Source organism: Asparagus officinalis, chromosome 7, assembly GCF_001876935.1.
Source record: "Asparagus officinalis chromosome 7, Aspof.V1, whole genome shotgun sequence".
NCBI lineage: Eukaryota > Viridiplantae > Streptophyta > Magnoliopsida > Asparagales > Asparagaceae > Asparagus > Asparagus officinalis.
In genome coordinates, this window is record NC_033800.1 from 133,894,537 (window position 1) to 133,911,395 (window position 16,859).

Below are 16,859 nucleotides of genomic sequence, written 5' to 3' on the forward strand. Positions count from 1 at the left end.
ATTATCATGTCTACAATCATTTCCCAAAGTTTTATATTTTTTAGAATTTGTTTGCTATTTTTAAAGCCAATTTAAAAATCAGTTTTACTATTCAAAACAGGCTGATAACCTGTTATCAGTCGACTGGTAAGTCGACTGATGACATCAGTTGACTGATGTGTTGACTAAAGAAAGTGTCTGGAATAACAAAAAGTTTTTTTATTTATTTTGGTTGACTGACCAGTCGACTGATGAGGTCATCAGTCGACTAATAAAGTCTGTCAGTCAACTGATGAGCTGTGAAACACCTCTAGCGGTCAGCTCATCAGTCGACTGATGAAAGTCGTCAGTCAACTAATGCTGTAACAGCTAGTTTTTTCTAGCCTTATCCTGTTTTGGGTTTTTGATCTTTTTGCTTTGTTTTTCTTGTGTTTTGGGATCTCTATAAATACCCCTCATACCTCAGACCAAAAACAACCAAGAGAATGTTTTAAGAAAGTTTAACAAGGGTTTAAAGTTTGGTTTAAGTTTGTTTAAAAAGATTTTAAGCATTTTTCTAGTTTCGGTTTGTGAAGAGAATTTCACAAGAGCAAGTGGAGATCATCCTTTGGTGTTTGAGCAATCACTCTTCTCCCTCTCTCTTGTCATCTATAGAGAAGTTTCCTTAAACTCAATTCTAGCTATTTATTGTTTTGATTCTAATTTCCATAAGTTAGATTTTATTATTGAGTTTAATTTTTTTATTGATACTCTTTGTTTACACATACAACCATTGAGTTTATTGTATTTTCATACATTGTATAATTGGGTTGTGGGATTGTGTGACTTAGAGAGTGAGCCTACATAGAGTTTTCATCCATTGTAGAGAACAAATTTGTTGTATTTGTGCTAAATTGCGAGGTTCACTTTGTATTACACCAGTACACCAAGAGGAGTATGTGGTGAGAGACGAGGTCGTCCCAAGAGGAGTGGGGTAGGTGGTAATGCCTAGAGAGAGGTTGTAATTCCTAACACTTGAGGGAGACACAGGCTAGAGACCAACACTTGAGGTGATAGTTAGTATAGTTATATTGTAAGAGATTGTAAAGTTTTTGGTGAACTAGAAACCGAGTGTGAGGTGTAAACGTTATTCAGGTGAGCGTAGAAAATCCAGTTATGATAGTGGAGATCTCCTCGAGGTGAGGAACGAAGACGTAGATCGTGGGGACCAAACTCCGTGAACATATCATTTGTTTGTGATTGCATTGGCGCATTTATTTTTATGTTCATATCTTATATCGCCTTTGTATATTGCTTGTTGCTTATATTGCCCACTATCTAGTTTGGATTGTTTATCCTTGTGTTACTTGTATATCCTTGCACATATATTTGCAATATATCATTCTTGCTAGGATATATTTATTAATAAGTTTTAATTTGGTATTAATCGGATTAGATTAGCATAAACCTTATTCACTCCCCCTCTAGGGTTCTTTCCTAGTGGCATTAGGGTGCTTTCAGAGAATACAGAGCTCCAAACAGAGAGCTTTCTAGCCTCTTCATCTCCTTCTCCTGCTCCATTCTTGAGTTCTCGTCAATCCCTCTGTTCCTCTGTTTCCTTTCGTCGTATGGTTCTTCATCTCGTTGATAGAGATCGCATTTTGGGAAATCAAGCTCATTTTTTATATATACAAAACTGCATGAAAGAGTCAATAGAAATAACCTATTTTGTCGTTTAAATAAAGAAAAATTGGATCTTTCAGTGAGAAACGAAGGGGAGAATCAACCGGTTGATATTAAATCGAACGTAAAATCGATTCAAGGGGTTTTGAAAACTTATGCTGTTGCTATTTGTAAAGAATTTGTGGGCTCTGGTTCGAAAGAATAGGAAGTTTATAAAAGGATAAAATTTTAAAGACTAAAATACCAAATTGGTATATTTATACGAACGCTTTTGCCAATTTAGTATTTTTAAAAACTTCGGCGACGACAAGGCATTAAAGCTCGTACTTTTTGTTAATAAGGTACTTTTCTCAAAACCCCGGTGAGAAATTTTGCATTTAACCTCCTTATCTCCCGAAATTATTAAATTTGTGCCCTCTCTCTCTCTCTCTCTCTCTCTCTCTCTCTCTCTCTCTCTCTCTCTCCCCCCCTCCTCCTCCTCTCCCATTCCCCTCTCCCTAAATTATATCTCGCGAAAACCTCGACACCATCGAATCCGAGGTAAACATGTGGGGTGTTGTCCATCACAAGCCGGGCGAGGGTTATGGGATTAACGACCATGGAAAGGCCGGACATGGCTCCGCATTGTTTAGTGTTTCCGTCCATGATTCACGCCTCCATTTCGACGGTGCCAGCACTCGTCAAAACGGAGCCTACCCCAACATTGAAGTGCGGGCAATCCTCCAACTCACAGACCTGCAACATTAAAATAAATTTAAAATTATTAAAAAAATCAAAGTTGTTCAAGGAGAAGGAAGCAACAGTAGTAGTAGTAATAATAAGAGGGATCGAGGAGAGAGAGGAGGATACCATGAGCTCGACGACACGGAGAGGGGTGCGCTGTCTTTGAGGGCGGCGACTCCGAGGTCCATGCATCGCCTGAGGGCTTCCTCCCTCGGGATCCTCCGCTCCAGGGGCAGCGTCAGGGGAATGTCGCCATCTCCCCCATGAAGCGCGATCACCCACCCTTTCTCCATCCAGATATTTTCTAGCAACCCATCCAAATCTTGTTTGCATTTGCGTGGAGAGGGGAATGAGAGAGGAGGAGGAGAGAGAGGGCACAAATTTAATAATTTTAGGAGATAAAGGGGTTAAATGCAAAAATTTTCATCGGAGTTTTGAGAAAAGTGCCTTATTGACAAAAAGTACGAGCTTTAATGCCTTGTCGTCGTTGGAGTTTTTAAAAATACCAAACTGACAAAAGCGTTCGTATAAATATACCAATTTGGTATTTTAGCCAATTTTAAAACAGTCCCATTTACAAAATAATTCCCAAAAACGATCTTATTTGAAAATAATTGTCAAAACCGACACAATTTTAGCTGTCGGGCTGAAACTAAGCTAGTTTTGACGAAAAAAACTTTGAAACTTCACGGGACTTGAAGTCCCGTGAAGTTTAGCAGTTTAAGTAAATGGCTGCTAAACTTCACGAGACTTGAAGTCCCATGAAGTTTCATCGATTTTTAGACAAAAAATTGATGAAACTTCACGGGACTTGAAGTCTCATGAAGTTTAGCAGGCATTTAATTAATCTGCTAAACTTCACAGGACTTGAAGTCTGGTGAAGTTTCAAACTTTTTTTATCAAAACCAACCTAGTTTCAGCCCGACAGCTGAAACTGAGTCGATTTTGACAACTATTTTCAAATGAGGTCGTTTTTTGAGATTAGTTTTCAAAATGGGACTGTTTTGAAAATTTTTCCTTTATAAAAGACTAAATATCAGGAAACCCCCTTAAGAGCAACTCCAATGGTACTCCATTCCTCTATAAATGGAGTACCATTGGCTCCAATGGTGCAACTGAAGCACCCTCTATATTAAGAGGGTGCTACAGTAACCCTCTATATTTGAAGGGTTTGGGGTAATATAGAGGGATCCCTCTATAATACTATTCATAGATTTTAATTCCAATTTTGCCTTCCCATCTCATTATAACTTTTCATAAATACCAATTGTATCCTTGAATATAATTAAACTAATTATTTAACTTAATATAATTTTAAATTTACTCATCTATTTTAAATAAAAATTATATCATAAAAAATTGTCTTGCCGAAACCTTCAAAATGAGCCTAAATTTTAAACTTTTAATATTAATTTAAAATTTATCATTATGAAAAGTTGAAGTACAGAGAATTTAAAATACATCAAGCTTAAAAAAATTACATCATTCCTTAAAAAAATTACATCATTCCATTACCATGTCTTTGCCATAAATGTTCAATGAGTGCATTCCGAAGTTCAAAGTGAGCCTCCCGATCTTGGATTTTCCTATGTCGAGCGAGGAATCGTCTTAATCTTTCATCGTCATTGTCATCCATCTCGTCAGCATTTGAAGGTTGAGTTGAATCAACATTATCTAGTTCTTCTTCACGTTCATCCTCCACAATGATATTGTGTAGTATTACACAAGCAGTCATGATGTCATGTAGCACCCGTTTATCCCAAAACCGTGCTGATCCTTTGATGATGGCAAAGCGTATTTGAAGTACTCCAAATGCCCGCTCCACATCCTTTCGATATCCTTCTTGCATGGCTGCAAAGTACTGCTTCTTTGGTCCTTGGGGTTGGGATATAGTTTGTACAAGAGTGGACCATTTAGGATATATTCCATCGGCCAAATAGTAACCTGTATCATAATCTTTCCTAATATAGTGTAATTAGCCGGAGGAGCAGTACCCTGTGCAAGTTTATCAAATAAATTTGATGATTGTAACACATTAATATCATTGTTGGATCCTGGCAATCCAAAATAAGCATGCCATATCCATAAATCATATGACGCTACTGCTTCTAAAATAATTGTTGGCTTTCCTTGACGTCCTGAGTATTGTCCTGCCCAAGCAGTTGGACAGTTTTTCCATTTTCAGTGCATACAATCTAAACTACCTAACATTCCTGGGAACCCTCTCTCTTCACCTTTCTTTAGCAAACGTGTAATGTCGCTCGTAGTAGGGTGCCTTAGGTATTCTTCTCCAAAAACCTCTATAACAGCTCAACAAAATCTCTTCAGACATTCTATTGTTGTTGACTCACCAATCCTAATATATTCATCGGTTGCATCTGCCGATGTTCCATATGCTAGCATACGATGTGCAGCTGTTACTTTTTGCAAGGTAGATAAACCTAATTACCGGTTGCATCTCTCTTCTGCATGAAGAAGTTGTCATGATCTGCTACTCTATTGACAATGCGAATGAATAGATTCCTACGACATCTGAATCTTCTACGAAAAATAGATTCTCCATATGTGGGAGTCTCAAAAAAGTAATCATTCCAAAGTCTAGAGTTACCTTCTTCTCTTCCGCGATTGATCATCACATGGCCAGGAATCGATCCTCTTTGTTTTGGCCGCTCGTTCGCTTGAAGACGAGCATGCAATTGTTTTAAGATTTCCTCCTCCTCCTTCATCTCTGCTAGTTCCTGCTCCCAATCTTGAAAGTAGAAATCAAGGGTTTCACCATCGGAAGAAGAAGATGAGGAGCCCCAAATTTTAGAAGATGGTCCAGCACCAAAATTCATTTTGGATATGTTAAGAAAAAAGTGTTGTATAATTTAGGGAAGACTTAGAGTTCATATATAATCAACTTGTTCACTATTAACATTGGATTCCAATCCTATCTCATCTTTACCATTTTTGTCCACTACCCAGCATCGGATTCCAATCTCATCTGAACTTTAATCATGTTATCCACTACCTAGCATTGGATTCCAATCTCTTCTGAACTTTAATTATTTTGTCCACTACTCATCATTGGATTCCAATCTCATCTCATCTTTAATCATCTTGTCCACTACCCAGCATTGGATTCCAATCTCTTCTGAACTTTAATTATTTTGTCCACTACTCAGCATTGGATTCCAATCTCATCTCATCTTTAATCATTTTGTCCACTACCCAGCATTGGATTCCAATCTCATCTGAACTTTAATTATTTTGTCCACTACCCAGCATTGGATTCCAATCTCATCTGAACTTTAATTATTTTGTCCACTACTCAGCATTGGATTCCAATCTCATCTCATCTTTAATCACTTTGTCCACTACCCAGCATTAGATTCCAATCTCATCTGAACTTTAATCATTTTGTCCACTACCCAGTATTGGATTCCAATCTCATTCACCTCTATTTAAGCAATGCATTCACACATATTCTTATTCTCTCATTAACAACTCTTCTCATTCACAACTCATATGGCTTCTCGAGGAAAGGCATTCTCCCACAAAGAAGATCAAGTCTTATGCTCAGCATGGCTTAACGTGTCCCAAGATCCAATCTTAGGTACTAATCAGAGGAAGGAAACAATGTGGGTGAGGATCACAACTCTTTATCATCAGAATGTAAAAGATTTTGGTGGAGATCAAAGGAGCCAAAGGTCACTTGAAAGTCGTTGGGACTTAATTAAGAAAGTCATAAATAAGCACTGCTAGAATATGGGGTTTTGCCGACGGACTAATAGCGACAGAAATTTCCGTCGCTATAAGTCATGTTATAGCGACGGAAAATTCCGTCGCTATTATTCCGTCGGCAAAACTTTTTTGCCAACGGAAAAATCATGTTTAGCGACGGAACTTTTCCGTCTCCTTAACTTTACCAACGGATCTTTAGCGACGGAATTTCCGTCGCTAAAAAGCTTTTTAGCGACGGAAATTCCGTCGCTAAAGAAAATTGTTGGGAAAAAAATTTGGGTGCGGGCGTGCCCAAAAAATTTGGACAGCCCGGGCCCGAGAGAGGGATTTATCCCAAATCCCTCTCTCATTTCCCATTTCCCACTCTCTCTCTCTCTCTTCATCCCCCCCTCTCCCCCTTCTCATTCTCTTCGCCGGCGCCGGACCCGCGCCGCCGCCCTACCGACGAGCCGCGCCGCTGCCTCCCTCTCTCTTTCTCTCCGCCAGTATCAACCATCTCCCCGTCTCCGGTCGAGACTCCATCCCTGAGTTCCAGAAGCTGCGAGATCTCGCGTCAAATCGGACTTCGGGTCGAAGTCGGACCAGATACCCAAATCCGGATCCGATTACTCTCCGGCACCGCCGAGATCTTCGGCACCGAGCTCCCTCCCGATACTTGGCTCTCCATACCCCCCAGACACAAATTCGCTGTAATGTTAAAAAAACCCTCTCAATTCTATTATTTGCTTGTTTACCCCCTTTTTCTTGAGGGGAAAAAAAATAAATTCGGATTTCCCCCCTAGGTTTTTACGTGGAATGATGCGACTGTGGAATTGGAAGGCATCAGTGATGTTGAGTATGTTGCTGATGAGGTGATTTGCTTAAAGATTTGATCTTTTGTTTTTTGTTTGGGTTAATTTCACAAAACCGCCTTAAACTTTGGGGTGTTGTTCTTTAGAAAGAGGAAAAAATAAACTTGTAACTTTTGAAAAGAACTTTGGAGTTACGGAACTGAAACTGTAATATCATTTCGTGGAACATCACTGAAGTTCAGCATGATTTTGTAAAATTTGCCTTTTTTCCTTTTTTTTCCTTGGAATTTATTGTGTTTGCTCTAATTTTGTAGACTCCTATGGTTAGTTATGTAAATGTTCATGCGATACTCGATGTGCGAAGGTCCAGGGCTAAGGCTGCAGCAAGCAGCGATGTGGGTAATTCACAGGTATTATAGTCGAATTTTTCTCAGAAATTGTTTTTTTGGACACTTAAGACTGTCAACTGATTGGGAGTCTTCGGTCAATTTTGTGAAATCTGTGTTATTGATTTCAAAGATTAAATTTTTGTGTTTCAGGGTCCAAGGGTGATTGTTGTAGGGCCGACTGATTCAGGAAAGAGTAGCCTGTGTAGGATGCTCTTGAGCTGGGCTAGTAAGCAGGGTTGGAAACCAACATTCGTGGATTTGGATATTGGTCAGGGGTCGATCACTATTCCTGGATTTATAGCTGCTACTCCCATTGAAATGCCATTAGTGTACTTCTATGGGCACACAACTCCTAGGTAAGGTTTTAACTTTTAACTTGTTTGTTTTATCGCGGTATATATTGCTCAGTATATATGATGCATTTTATAGGGTAAATCCCTCTGAACTATCATGAACTTTGAGGGGTTTGCACAAAACTACTATAAAACGTTTTTATTAAATCAAACTATCATACACTTTCACAATTGTGGGAAAATACCATGAATTACTGGAAATTGTTGTTAGCAGCGTTATGTCTTGGACAAAGGTCTAAAATAAGCTTAATAATGTCTATCTACTCTAACCCGAAAAACTCTTTTGGTAAAGTACAAAGTACATAAGAGCAAAATTTCTAAAACATGTCTGGACCCTAACTACCGTCAAGGCATGGTAGTTTAGTGTGGGAAAAAATAAATGTTAATTTTCACTAATTAAAGAAGTTTATGATAGTTTGGTGAAAAACCCACCCACCCCTGCAAACCAAACCGAAACATGTAATACATAAGAATATGCCATGATACTCTATCTTAATTCTATACTTGCATGTCATGCCATGTTGTTAACGTTTGATTTATATTTGCAGGCCGAGACTTATATTTGCAGGTGGAACTGGTGATGAGGATGATGATGATGATGATCAGGAGGACTGATTTGTTTTTTTTACCTTTGAAAACAATGAATGAGTATGTGCTGTATAAATAATACTTATCATGGTGTGATGTATAAACAATATTTATTATGTTGGGATATTTTTATTAAAATATTTGTGTTATATATACGTGAGAATGAATATTATACGGCTGATTGAACAGGGTTTTAAATTTATTATATTATAATACATGTTTTTTTAATTTTTAAAAATAATTTTTCTTTTTTTTAAAATGTTATAGCGACGGATTTTCCGTCGCTAATGTTGTTTTTAGCGACGGAAAATCCGTCGCTAATGTTGTTTTTAGCGACGGAAAATCCGTCGCTAATGTTTTTTTGTTTTTTTAAAAAATAGAGCGACGGATTAGCCGTCGGTAATGTTCCGTCGTTGAAATTTAGCGACGGAAAATCCGTCGCCAAAGGTCATTTTAGCTACCCTCACTGTACTTACGGTATTTTGGCGACGAAATTTTAATTTTTCCGTCGCTAAAGGTTTTAGTGACGAATTTTCGAGTTTTAGCGACGGATTTGTCCGTCGCTAAAAGTTCTGTTTCTTGTTCAGGGGTTGCATTCGACAGATCGAGCGGCTTAATCCAAGTGGTGCTTCTGAATTGGATATAGTAAGTGGGTTGCATTCGACAGATCGAGCGGCTTAATCCAAGTGGTGCTTCTGAATTGGATATAGTAAGTATCTAACTTTAAATTTATCATATTTTGTTATCATTGGATATAGTAAGTATCTAACTTTAAATTTATCATATTTTGTTATCCTGAAAATTTCTAACTTTTTTATATTAGATTATTAAAGCTAAAGCTCTGTATGAGCAAGAATCTAAAGATAAAAAAGAGTTTCAATATGAACACATATGGCATATTCTAAAGGATGCTGAGAAGTGGGCTGACCCTACACCTTCAAAGATGACTGTGTCTGGAACCATGTCAAATGCCGAAGGATCAGAGTCGAACTCAATGGACTGCATTAATCTGATGGGTGATGAACAATCTCCTACCAACGCCTCATCAAGTCGACCCGTTGGAAGAAAGACGAAAAAGGCGAAGAGAAAGATCATCTCCCCATCTGAGTGTGATGTTGATATTCTTAAGAATATCAAAGAAATGCAGGAAAAACGTGAGCTTGGAAGGGAAACCATGCAACAACTAATGATGATGAAATTAGAAAATGATAAGAAAAAATTAGATCAACGGGCTGTACAATTAGAACAACGCAATCAACTATTGGCTCAACAGCGTGCACAATTTCATCTTGAGCGTGATCGTGAGGATAGAGAAATATTATCAATTGATTTGAGTAAGATTCTTGAGCGTGATCGTGAGGATAGAGAAATATTATCAATTGATTTGAGTAAGATTGTTGATGTAAGGGAATGTGCATTTTTTGAGAGGAAAAAACAACAAATCATTAGCAGAAATAGCGGTGATTTTCAATTTGATAGTTCAACCCATGTTTCAGGAGGAACTGGATATTGGGGTCCGTCAGGGTATCAGTACGGCACCGGTAGCTATGGAAATGACCTACCGGAATTTTAGACTGTTGTTACCGTATCTTACTTATATAATGTAATTTATGTATTTCTGAATGTAGTTCCTATCTTAGTTATATAATGTAATTTCTGTATTTCTGAATGTAGTTCCTTTGGGGCGGGTTATATAGATCCCCACGTATTTATTTTATTAATGAATATTTTTATTTTATTCTATTAAAATAAACTAATTTAAAAACGACTCTAAAAATATTCAATATTAATCTCATTTAAAATGTTTCGGCGAGACGGTTCTAAAGGTATAATTTTTGTACAAAAAATGATAAGTTTTAATTATTTTATTTACATCATTATTTTGTTAATGATAGATTAATTCATATAAATATAGAGTATACCATTGGAGCACAACTTTTATAAACCCTCTATATTTAAGGAATCTTGAAGAATATTCTCGTCAAACCCTCTAACTATACAGTATACCATTGGAGACTCTAACTATACAGTATACCATTGGAGATGCTCTAACATTAGAGTTTTACCACGGAAACCTCCACATCTATCAAAAGTTTATAAAATCACCCTAAATTATAGGCGTTCTTTTTTCTGCGTCAGAGTAAATCTCTCTCTCTCTCTCTCTCTCTCTCTCTCTCCTCTCTGCGTGAAATCAATGGAGCTGTCACTCACACACTCGAAGGGAATCTCCAATCTCTATTCCTCTGGTAGGTTCTCTAATTTATAATCTTTCGAATCCAATGCGAAACTAGCGATTCCTTTATCTATCGCCCAATTAATCATCGGTTATAGTCAATTTCTGAACTTTTGCCCTAAAAATCCCATCTTTTTAATAGATTCACATCGATTGAGGCAACAAATCAAGTGCAAGTGCTCTCCATGGTATTCCTCTTTGGCAACAAAATCAACCAAATCGTTTTCAGGTCATATTTGGTCTCTAAATGCGAAGCAGAAGCAAAACAAGCAGATGGTGAATATTTTCATTTTGATTCTATTTCGTTTGTATCTAAAATGTTTGTCTACTTTCTTTTATATGTATATATTTTTGTCAGGTTTTGTGTAGTCAGAAGCAAGAGATTCCAGTGCTAGAAGCCAGGTATCGTGTCGATTTTGATATTGTAAGAGCAAGTTACATATTGCAAAGAGTTGAGCATTTCATTTAATTTGAGAAACTTAGAATATCAGGTGAAAAATTACACTTGGCCTTGATCTTGGATAGATTGCTGATGTATTTGTTTTTCACTTTGCTCTTTAAGGTCCATTGAAGAAATATACGACTCTCTTGCTGAACGCCTTCTTCCTAAGGTGGCACTTTTGGCGGAATCCGACAATCTCAAGTCCAAGTACGTTTGTTAAGGGCCTGTTTGTTTCACCAAGTTTATGGAATAGGAATGATATTTGGACCTGACAGTGGCGTTTTCGTAATTAATGGAATCCAACTGAATCCTAATCCTGAGTTTGGTTCAAAATTTTTTTATAGAATTGCTATTCTATAAAGTGGCTCAAACAGTGGTAATTTTAAGAAACCCAAATCCGTTCTTTTTGAGAGGAATTGGGCGTGATTTCTGACACCTCTCCCAATTCTTATTCCAATTCTTATTCCAATTCTTATTCCGATTTCTGACACCTCTCCCAATTCTTATTCCAATTCTTATTCCAATTCTTATTCCGATTTCTGACACCTCTCCCAATTCTTTCTGAACCAAACATGGTATTAGGAATTGGACCAATTCTATAAAAGTGAGATTCCTAATCCTTTGGGTGAAACAAACATAGAATGCAAAAAAAATGGGATTCCATAAAACTAAAACTTGTCTATAAATTTTATATGGATTAGGTTGGAATCCATAAATAAAATAGGATTCCTAATCCTATTCCTAGCCTCTATTGAATCAAACAGGCCCTAATATCACGTATGAAGTTTTGGAATGGTATGAAGCCCTCAGAAGGAATTTTGTAATGGAAGTGCTTGCCACAATACGTGCTGATTTACATTATTAGACTTTCTCTAAATATGACTAATTGTAATGCCATGATGCTACCATTATTTTATTTGTCCAACGCACGGGTTAAGTGCAGATAGACCCCCTATAGTTCTTATTGTGTGGATAGACCCCCTGAGTGAAAAAATTTTTGACTCTTAAAAGAGTAAAAATAAAAAAGTTCAGAAGAGGATGATAGAGGACAGCCCCACTCCATCCCCACCGGTTGCAACCAAAAAATCCACCCATACAATTTTGTGATTTGGTGTGTGTGAAAACTATATGCTATTTTTTTTATTTCCGTTTTATTTACTCTTAAACGAGTCAAAAAAAAGTGCGCCTTGGGCGTCTATCCGTACTTGGGCAAATAGTACTGGAGGTCTATCCCCACCAATAGAACTACAAGGGGTCTATCCGCAGTTGGGCGATACTACAGGGGGTCTATCTGAAATTCACCCTATGCACAAACACATCTGAAGACTAGTGTTTTATTTTTCAAATGATAATGATGCAAACATGAATATTTTGGAATGAAATTTGTGATGGTTTCCAATAACGTGTGTAGCAAGTAAATGCTTTTGTCCCAATCCTTTTTATCCCTTCAAACTTTGTGCTCTGCTTGCGTATCTCTCAGTTTCAACCATGTAGTTAGTAAGTTGTTCTTTCACTTTTATACTAATAAGGGCTATGACGCTGCTTTTCCCTAAAAAAGACACAACTTTGCTGTGCCTATTTCAAATATTGAAAACCTTCTTGCATTACTGTAAATAACCATGCTTCTTGGGGTTGGTTTTTGTTGTGTTTTCTTATGTTGCAGTAGAAGTTCAAAACCCCCTTTTATCTTAGCAGTTAAATACATTGCTAATTTATTATTGTTGGCCAGGAATATTTAAAAACACTAGCCTTAACTGATCCCCAAAATTCGGGATAGAGACTCTGTTACTGTTGTTTTATTTCCCTTAGCGGATATGGATATTCAAAAGGGAAAAAAGGAAAAAAGGAGGATAAAAGACAATCCTGAATCCTACCAAACTTTTCCCTTCTTCCTCATCTTTTCTAATTAATCTTTTTTCTCAAATGAACCCACATCTTGATTTAAATAGCACAAAATTACTACCAATATTACTTTTTTTTTGGTCAATATCTAATTTTTTTTTGACTTTTTGCAGGTACATCATTGGTTTGGCTGGTCCTCCAGGTGCTGGTAAGACAACAGTAGCATCTGAAGTAGTCTTCCGTTTGAACAAACTATGGGCCCTGAAAGCTTCCACACAATCTGATGACATTGCTACTGTGCTTCCCATGGATGGTTTTCATCTGTATCGCTCCCAGTTGGATGTTATGGAGGTTAGTGTTTTTTACTATTCCTTTATCAAATGTTGTGATAAATGTTTTTAACTTTTGGCAGTTTCAATATTTATCTCTATAAAGGTGAACTGTTAAAATTCATTTAATACTTTATTAATAGTTGAAAGATAATATTGATTGTATTGGATCGAATTTTAGTTTTAGATTTATGTAAAGTATCATATACAGAGCATATACGCCATAATTCTTAAATATATGTCGAGAAAATTATTTACTGATTTAGCTAAATAAATATGAAAATTCAAATATGGAAGGCACGAGTAAGGAACTTGACCTCTTTTAAGAGAGAATTAAACTTCCATCGAGAAACAGGATAACGTACACTTATTGATGGAGCATTTCGACTTCTCTCTTAAAAAAAATCTTTTTATAGACATATGTGGAACCTATATGTCTAAAAAAAAGCAATCAGAGTATAAGAACAAAGTGGAAACTGAACATATGGAGCTGTCACTGTAGCTGTACGTAATTTTATGAGATTTTCTGATCCCAAGCTTTATATAAGATAAATTCTGCAGCTTCATATAAATTTTTTAGTAGTTATGTGACTTATGTCTAATATGATAATTTAAGTAAGTAAATTCTGTAAATTAAATATTGTGTAAATACTTCATGAAAATTGATAGACAAAAAAAATAGTGCTAAACAAGAGAGGGTATGAAGATGTGCGACGACAAACAAATAAACAAACAGGTCAAAGGCAACACGTATAAGACTTGTCTTAGATAAATGTGGAACATATAACTCTTTAAAAAAAGCATATCAAATTCTAAGAACAAAGTGGAAACTGAACATCTGGAGCTATCACTGTAGCTGTACGTAAATCAATAATTGGACTAGCTATACCAGTTAACTCGGTTCTTCATGTTTGATGAGTCCTAACTCCTAATTGCATAATGGCTTGGAAAAAGGAACTAGTTCTTTTTAGCTTCTCAACAAGTGGACGATTTTTCTTAAGAGAGCCAGTACACGCAGTATACATCTGAAATGGACAAGTTTAGTAGATCGTAAAGTTCCTTCTTCTTGCTTCTTTCCTCATTTTTTGGTTTCCATCCCTCTCTTTTTTCTTTATCAGCAAAGATCAAAATTCCAGACATCTTGGGTGACTGCAGGATGCCTTTTCACTAACTATAGTGGCACTCATGATTATGAACCCCCCTTCACCTATGGTTACCTGATGCTATGGAAGGACCCACTCCCATTTCGGCTCTTATACATGCTGCTACTATGGAAGCAGCGGGAATTTTTCTTGTAGTTAGGCTACATCCTCTTTTCATAGTTATACCTTCCATAATGCATCTTATTTCTTTAATAGACGTAATAAAAGTACTATAGGAGCAACTTTCACTGTTGCTCAAAGAGACATTAAAAGAAGTTTAGCTTTTTCTACAATGTCTCAATTGGGTTATACTATGTTAGCTTTGGGGTATAGGTTCCTATCGAGGAGCTTTATTCTATTTGATCACTCATGCCTAGTCGAAAGCTTTATTGTTTTTGTAAACTCATTGTTTTAATTATTTTATATGTAAGTTTGTTATACCTTTTCAATCAGTTGAATTGTTGTTTTCTTATTGTTAGAACCCGGAAGAAGCCCATGCTAGAAGAGGAGGTGAGAGTTTCTTAAAATAACCACTGAAAATTAAGGATCTTATATGGACGGATGTTCTCATGCTGCAACTGATACATGTAGCACCTTGGACATTCAATCCTGAGCTGCTCCTAAAATGTCTTCATTCCATCAGAAATGAGGTGATTTTCTGTTAATACATGCTTTTATTTTCTGTACGATAGGGATTACTGTGCAAAATTTTATCCATGTCTTGGGCTCATGGTGTAACTAGAAAATTTCCCTTCAGCAAAATTTACAGGAACAACATTTAGAAGTCATGATCAAAACTGGATTTATCTGAAGTATTATCTGAAATGCTGAATGATTTATCAGGGATCAGTTTATGCTCCATCATTTGATCATGGTGTCGGCGATCCTGTTGAAAACGATGTATTTGTGAGTCTTAAGTAGGTAACTTTATTACTTTCTTCTGTATTCTCTTAACTTCAGCCTGTAAATTTTCTTCCTATGTTTTATTATGTATCAGAGCTCTGACATGATATAATATAATTATCTTACACAAACTGTCAAGCTAATCTTTGCTTACCTTATCGTGTTTTATTATTCAATTTTTTACACATGAATTATTAACTATTAATGTGGGGGTCAGTCTTTATAGATTCTCAATCCAATATAATGAGTCTTAAATACACACACACACTTACAAATTCATACATCTGTGGTAATAGGATAGGCAAATTTTCCAGCCCCCTTGCTGGTGCGTCACTGGTTTGCCATAAAACTGGCTGCTCACAGTTTTTATTTTATATGTTTGAAAATGTTTTCTATGAGAACTGTTAAATTTCATAATTTTGGGCTTTCCACGGCTTTCCTAACTGGAAAGAATCAAAAGCCATTAATTATCTCGATTTTATGCATGTTTTTATGAGTAAATTTTTATACCTGTTTTTCATGTGATACCTTGTATAATATCATTTGTACAGAGGATTTTGTTGAATAAAACATAACTGAAGGACTTTTATTTTTCGAATAATGAGTTACATGATCCTTTCAGCTCATCTATTATCTGAAAATGAACCCCTCTAAATATGTTGGGAGACTCAAACTTGCAACCTCTTCTGTTTCAAGCAAAATCTATCAAAAGTTCAAGTTCCAGTCCTTAGTAATGGAAGTGCTTACTATTTTGTGAGCTCCAAAATTAGTAGAGAAGGCAAATGTAAATTAGAATATCTTAGTTTTTTTTTTTTTGGTTATATTTGTCCTCCTGTAATCAAGTTCTATTACAATTTGGCAGGCACAAGATAGTAATTGTAGAAGGGAATTATCTGTTCTTGGAAGATGGGTTCTGGAAGGAGGTCTGTGCAGTATTTGACGAGAAATGGTAGTCTTTTTAAATGTAACTTTTTTTGAAAAATGTCATTAATAAATTTTGCTTGGAGTATGTAGGTCTTGGGCATTATTCTATACCTTTGGTTCTTTATTTTTATAGTTTCTATCATTCGTTGGTTTAGATGTTCTTTTTCTTTTGAAGGTTTGTTGAAATTGACATTGATACTGCAATGGAACGTGTTCGTAAAAGGCACATAGCTACAGGTAAATTTCTTTAACTATCGTCAAACCCTTCCCTTTCTATGTGGATGTGAAGTGCGTTTGTATGTAAGTGTATGCTGCATGTATGTAGTTTGCTCTATCTGTATTACTGCATGTTTGTCTGTGCGTTGTGTGTCTTCTTTTACTTCTGTCCTATTTTCTAAGTCACTTCCTTATTGTCAGGTAAAGAGCCGGATGTTGCAAAATGGCGGGTAGGTCTTTTTACAATTCCTTATCTTTTTTCAGGAATGAACGAGAACACATTTTTAGAAGAAGGAACAAATGAGCACACAGAATTTATTTGTATCATGAATTTCACTCAATACAGTTTTAACTGACTGGTTGAGTTATTCTCTTTTCAAATGAATAAAACGTGGGTTGTAAGCCAGTGTTGGGTCAAATACAACCCTGAAAAAGATGTTTTCAACCCGGGATCAATTCACCATTTTACACAACTTCTCTGAACTTGGTAAATTTTAAGAACACACCTGTTTTATGGGCGTTAGGAAGTGGCCTCCCTATACTTTTGGTTTATCACTGAACTTTTTATTTTATTAGTTTGCATGTCCCTTTTTGTCAATGAGGGTGTTGAGATACAA

The 16,859-nt window shown here is 36.4% G+C and overlaps 2 protein-coding genes across 5 annotated transcripts in view; both read left to right on the forward strand.

The window, feature by feature from the left end:
- Nucleotides 5,875-8,366, forward strand: LOC109847808 (protein CLP1 homolog). Its single transcript, XM_020417048.1, has 6 exons — nucleotides 5,875-6,021; nucleotides 6,399-6,779; nucleotides 6,873-6,941; nucleotides 7,196-7,291; nucleotides 7,421-7,626; nucleotides 8,172-8,366. Exons 1-6 carry the CDS (start codon nucleotides 5,875-5,877, stop codon nucleotides 8,236-8,238), a joined length of 966 nt encoding a protein of 321 aa, XP_020272637.1. The 3' UTR covers nucleotides 8,239-8,366.
- LOC109850136 (putative uridine kinase C227.14) overlaps nucleotides 10,302-16,859 on the forward strand; it is an 8,298-nt gene continuing 1,740 nt past the window's right edge. Inside the window, exons 1-11 of one of the 4 annotated variants that reach the window (XM_020420067.1) lie at nucleotides 10,303-10,457; nucleotides 10,587-10,720; nucleotides 10,803-10,846; nucleotides 11,007-11,093; nucleotides 12,902-13,079; nucleotides 14,679-14,709; nucleotides 14,791-14,849; nucleotides 15,043-15,105; nucleotides 15,965-16,025; nucleotides 16,202-16,263; nucleotides 16,444-16,472. In XM_020420067.1, coding sequence (XP_020275656.1) covers nucleotides 10,406-10,457; nucleotides 10,587-10,720; nucleotides 10,803-10,846; nucleotides 11,007-11,093; nucleotides 12,902-13,079; nucleotides 14,679-14,709; nucleotides 14,791-14,849; nucleotides 15,043-15,105; nucleotides 15,965-16,025; nucleotides 16,202-16,257 — 765 coding nt within the window. In that variant the 5' untranslated portion in view covers nucleotides 10,303-10,405 and the 3' untranslated portion in view covers nucleotides 16,258-16,263; nucleotides 16,444-16,472. Of the gene's footprint in view, nucleotides 10,458-10,586; nucleotides 10,721-10,802; nucleotides 10,847-11,006; nucleotides 11,094-12,901; nucleotides 13,080-14,678; nucleotides 14,710-14,790; nucleotides 14,850-15,042; nucleotides 15,117-15,964; nucleotides 16,052-16,201; nucleotides 16,264-16,443; nucleotides 16,473-16,859 lie in introns of all 4 variants that reach the window. The other 3 variants (XM_020420065.1, XM_020420068.1, XM_020420066.1) reach the window with 3 other exon arrangements.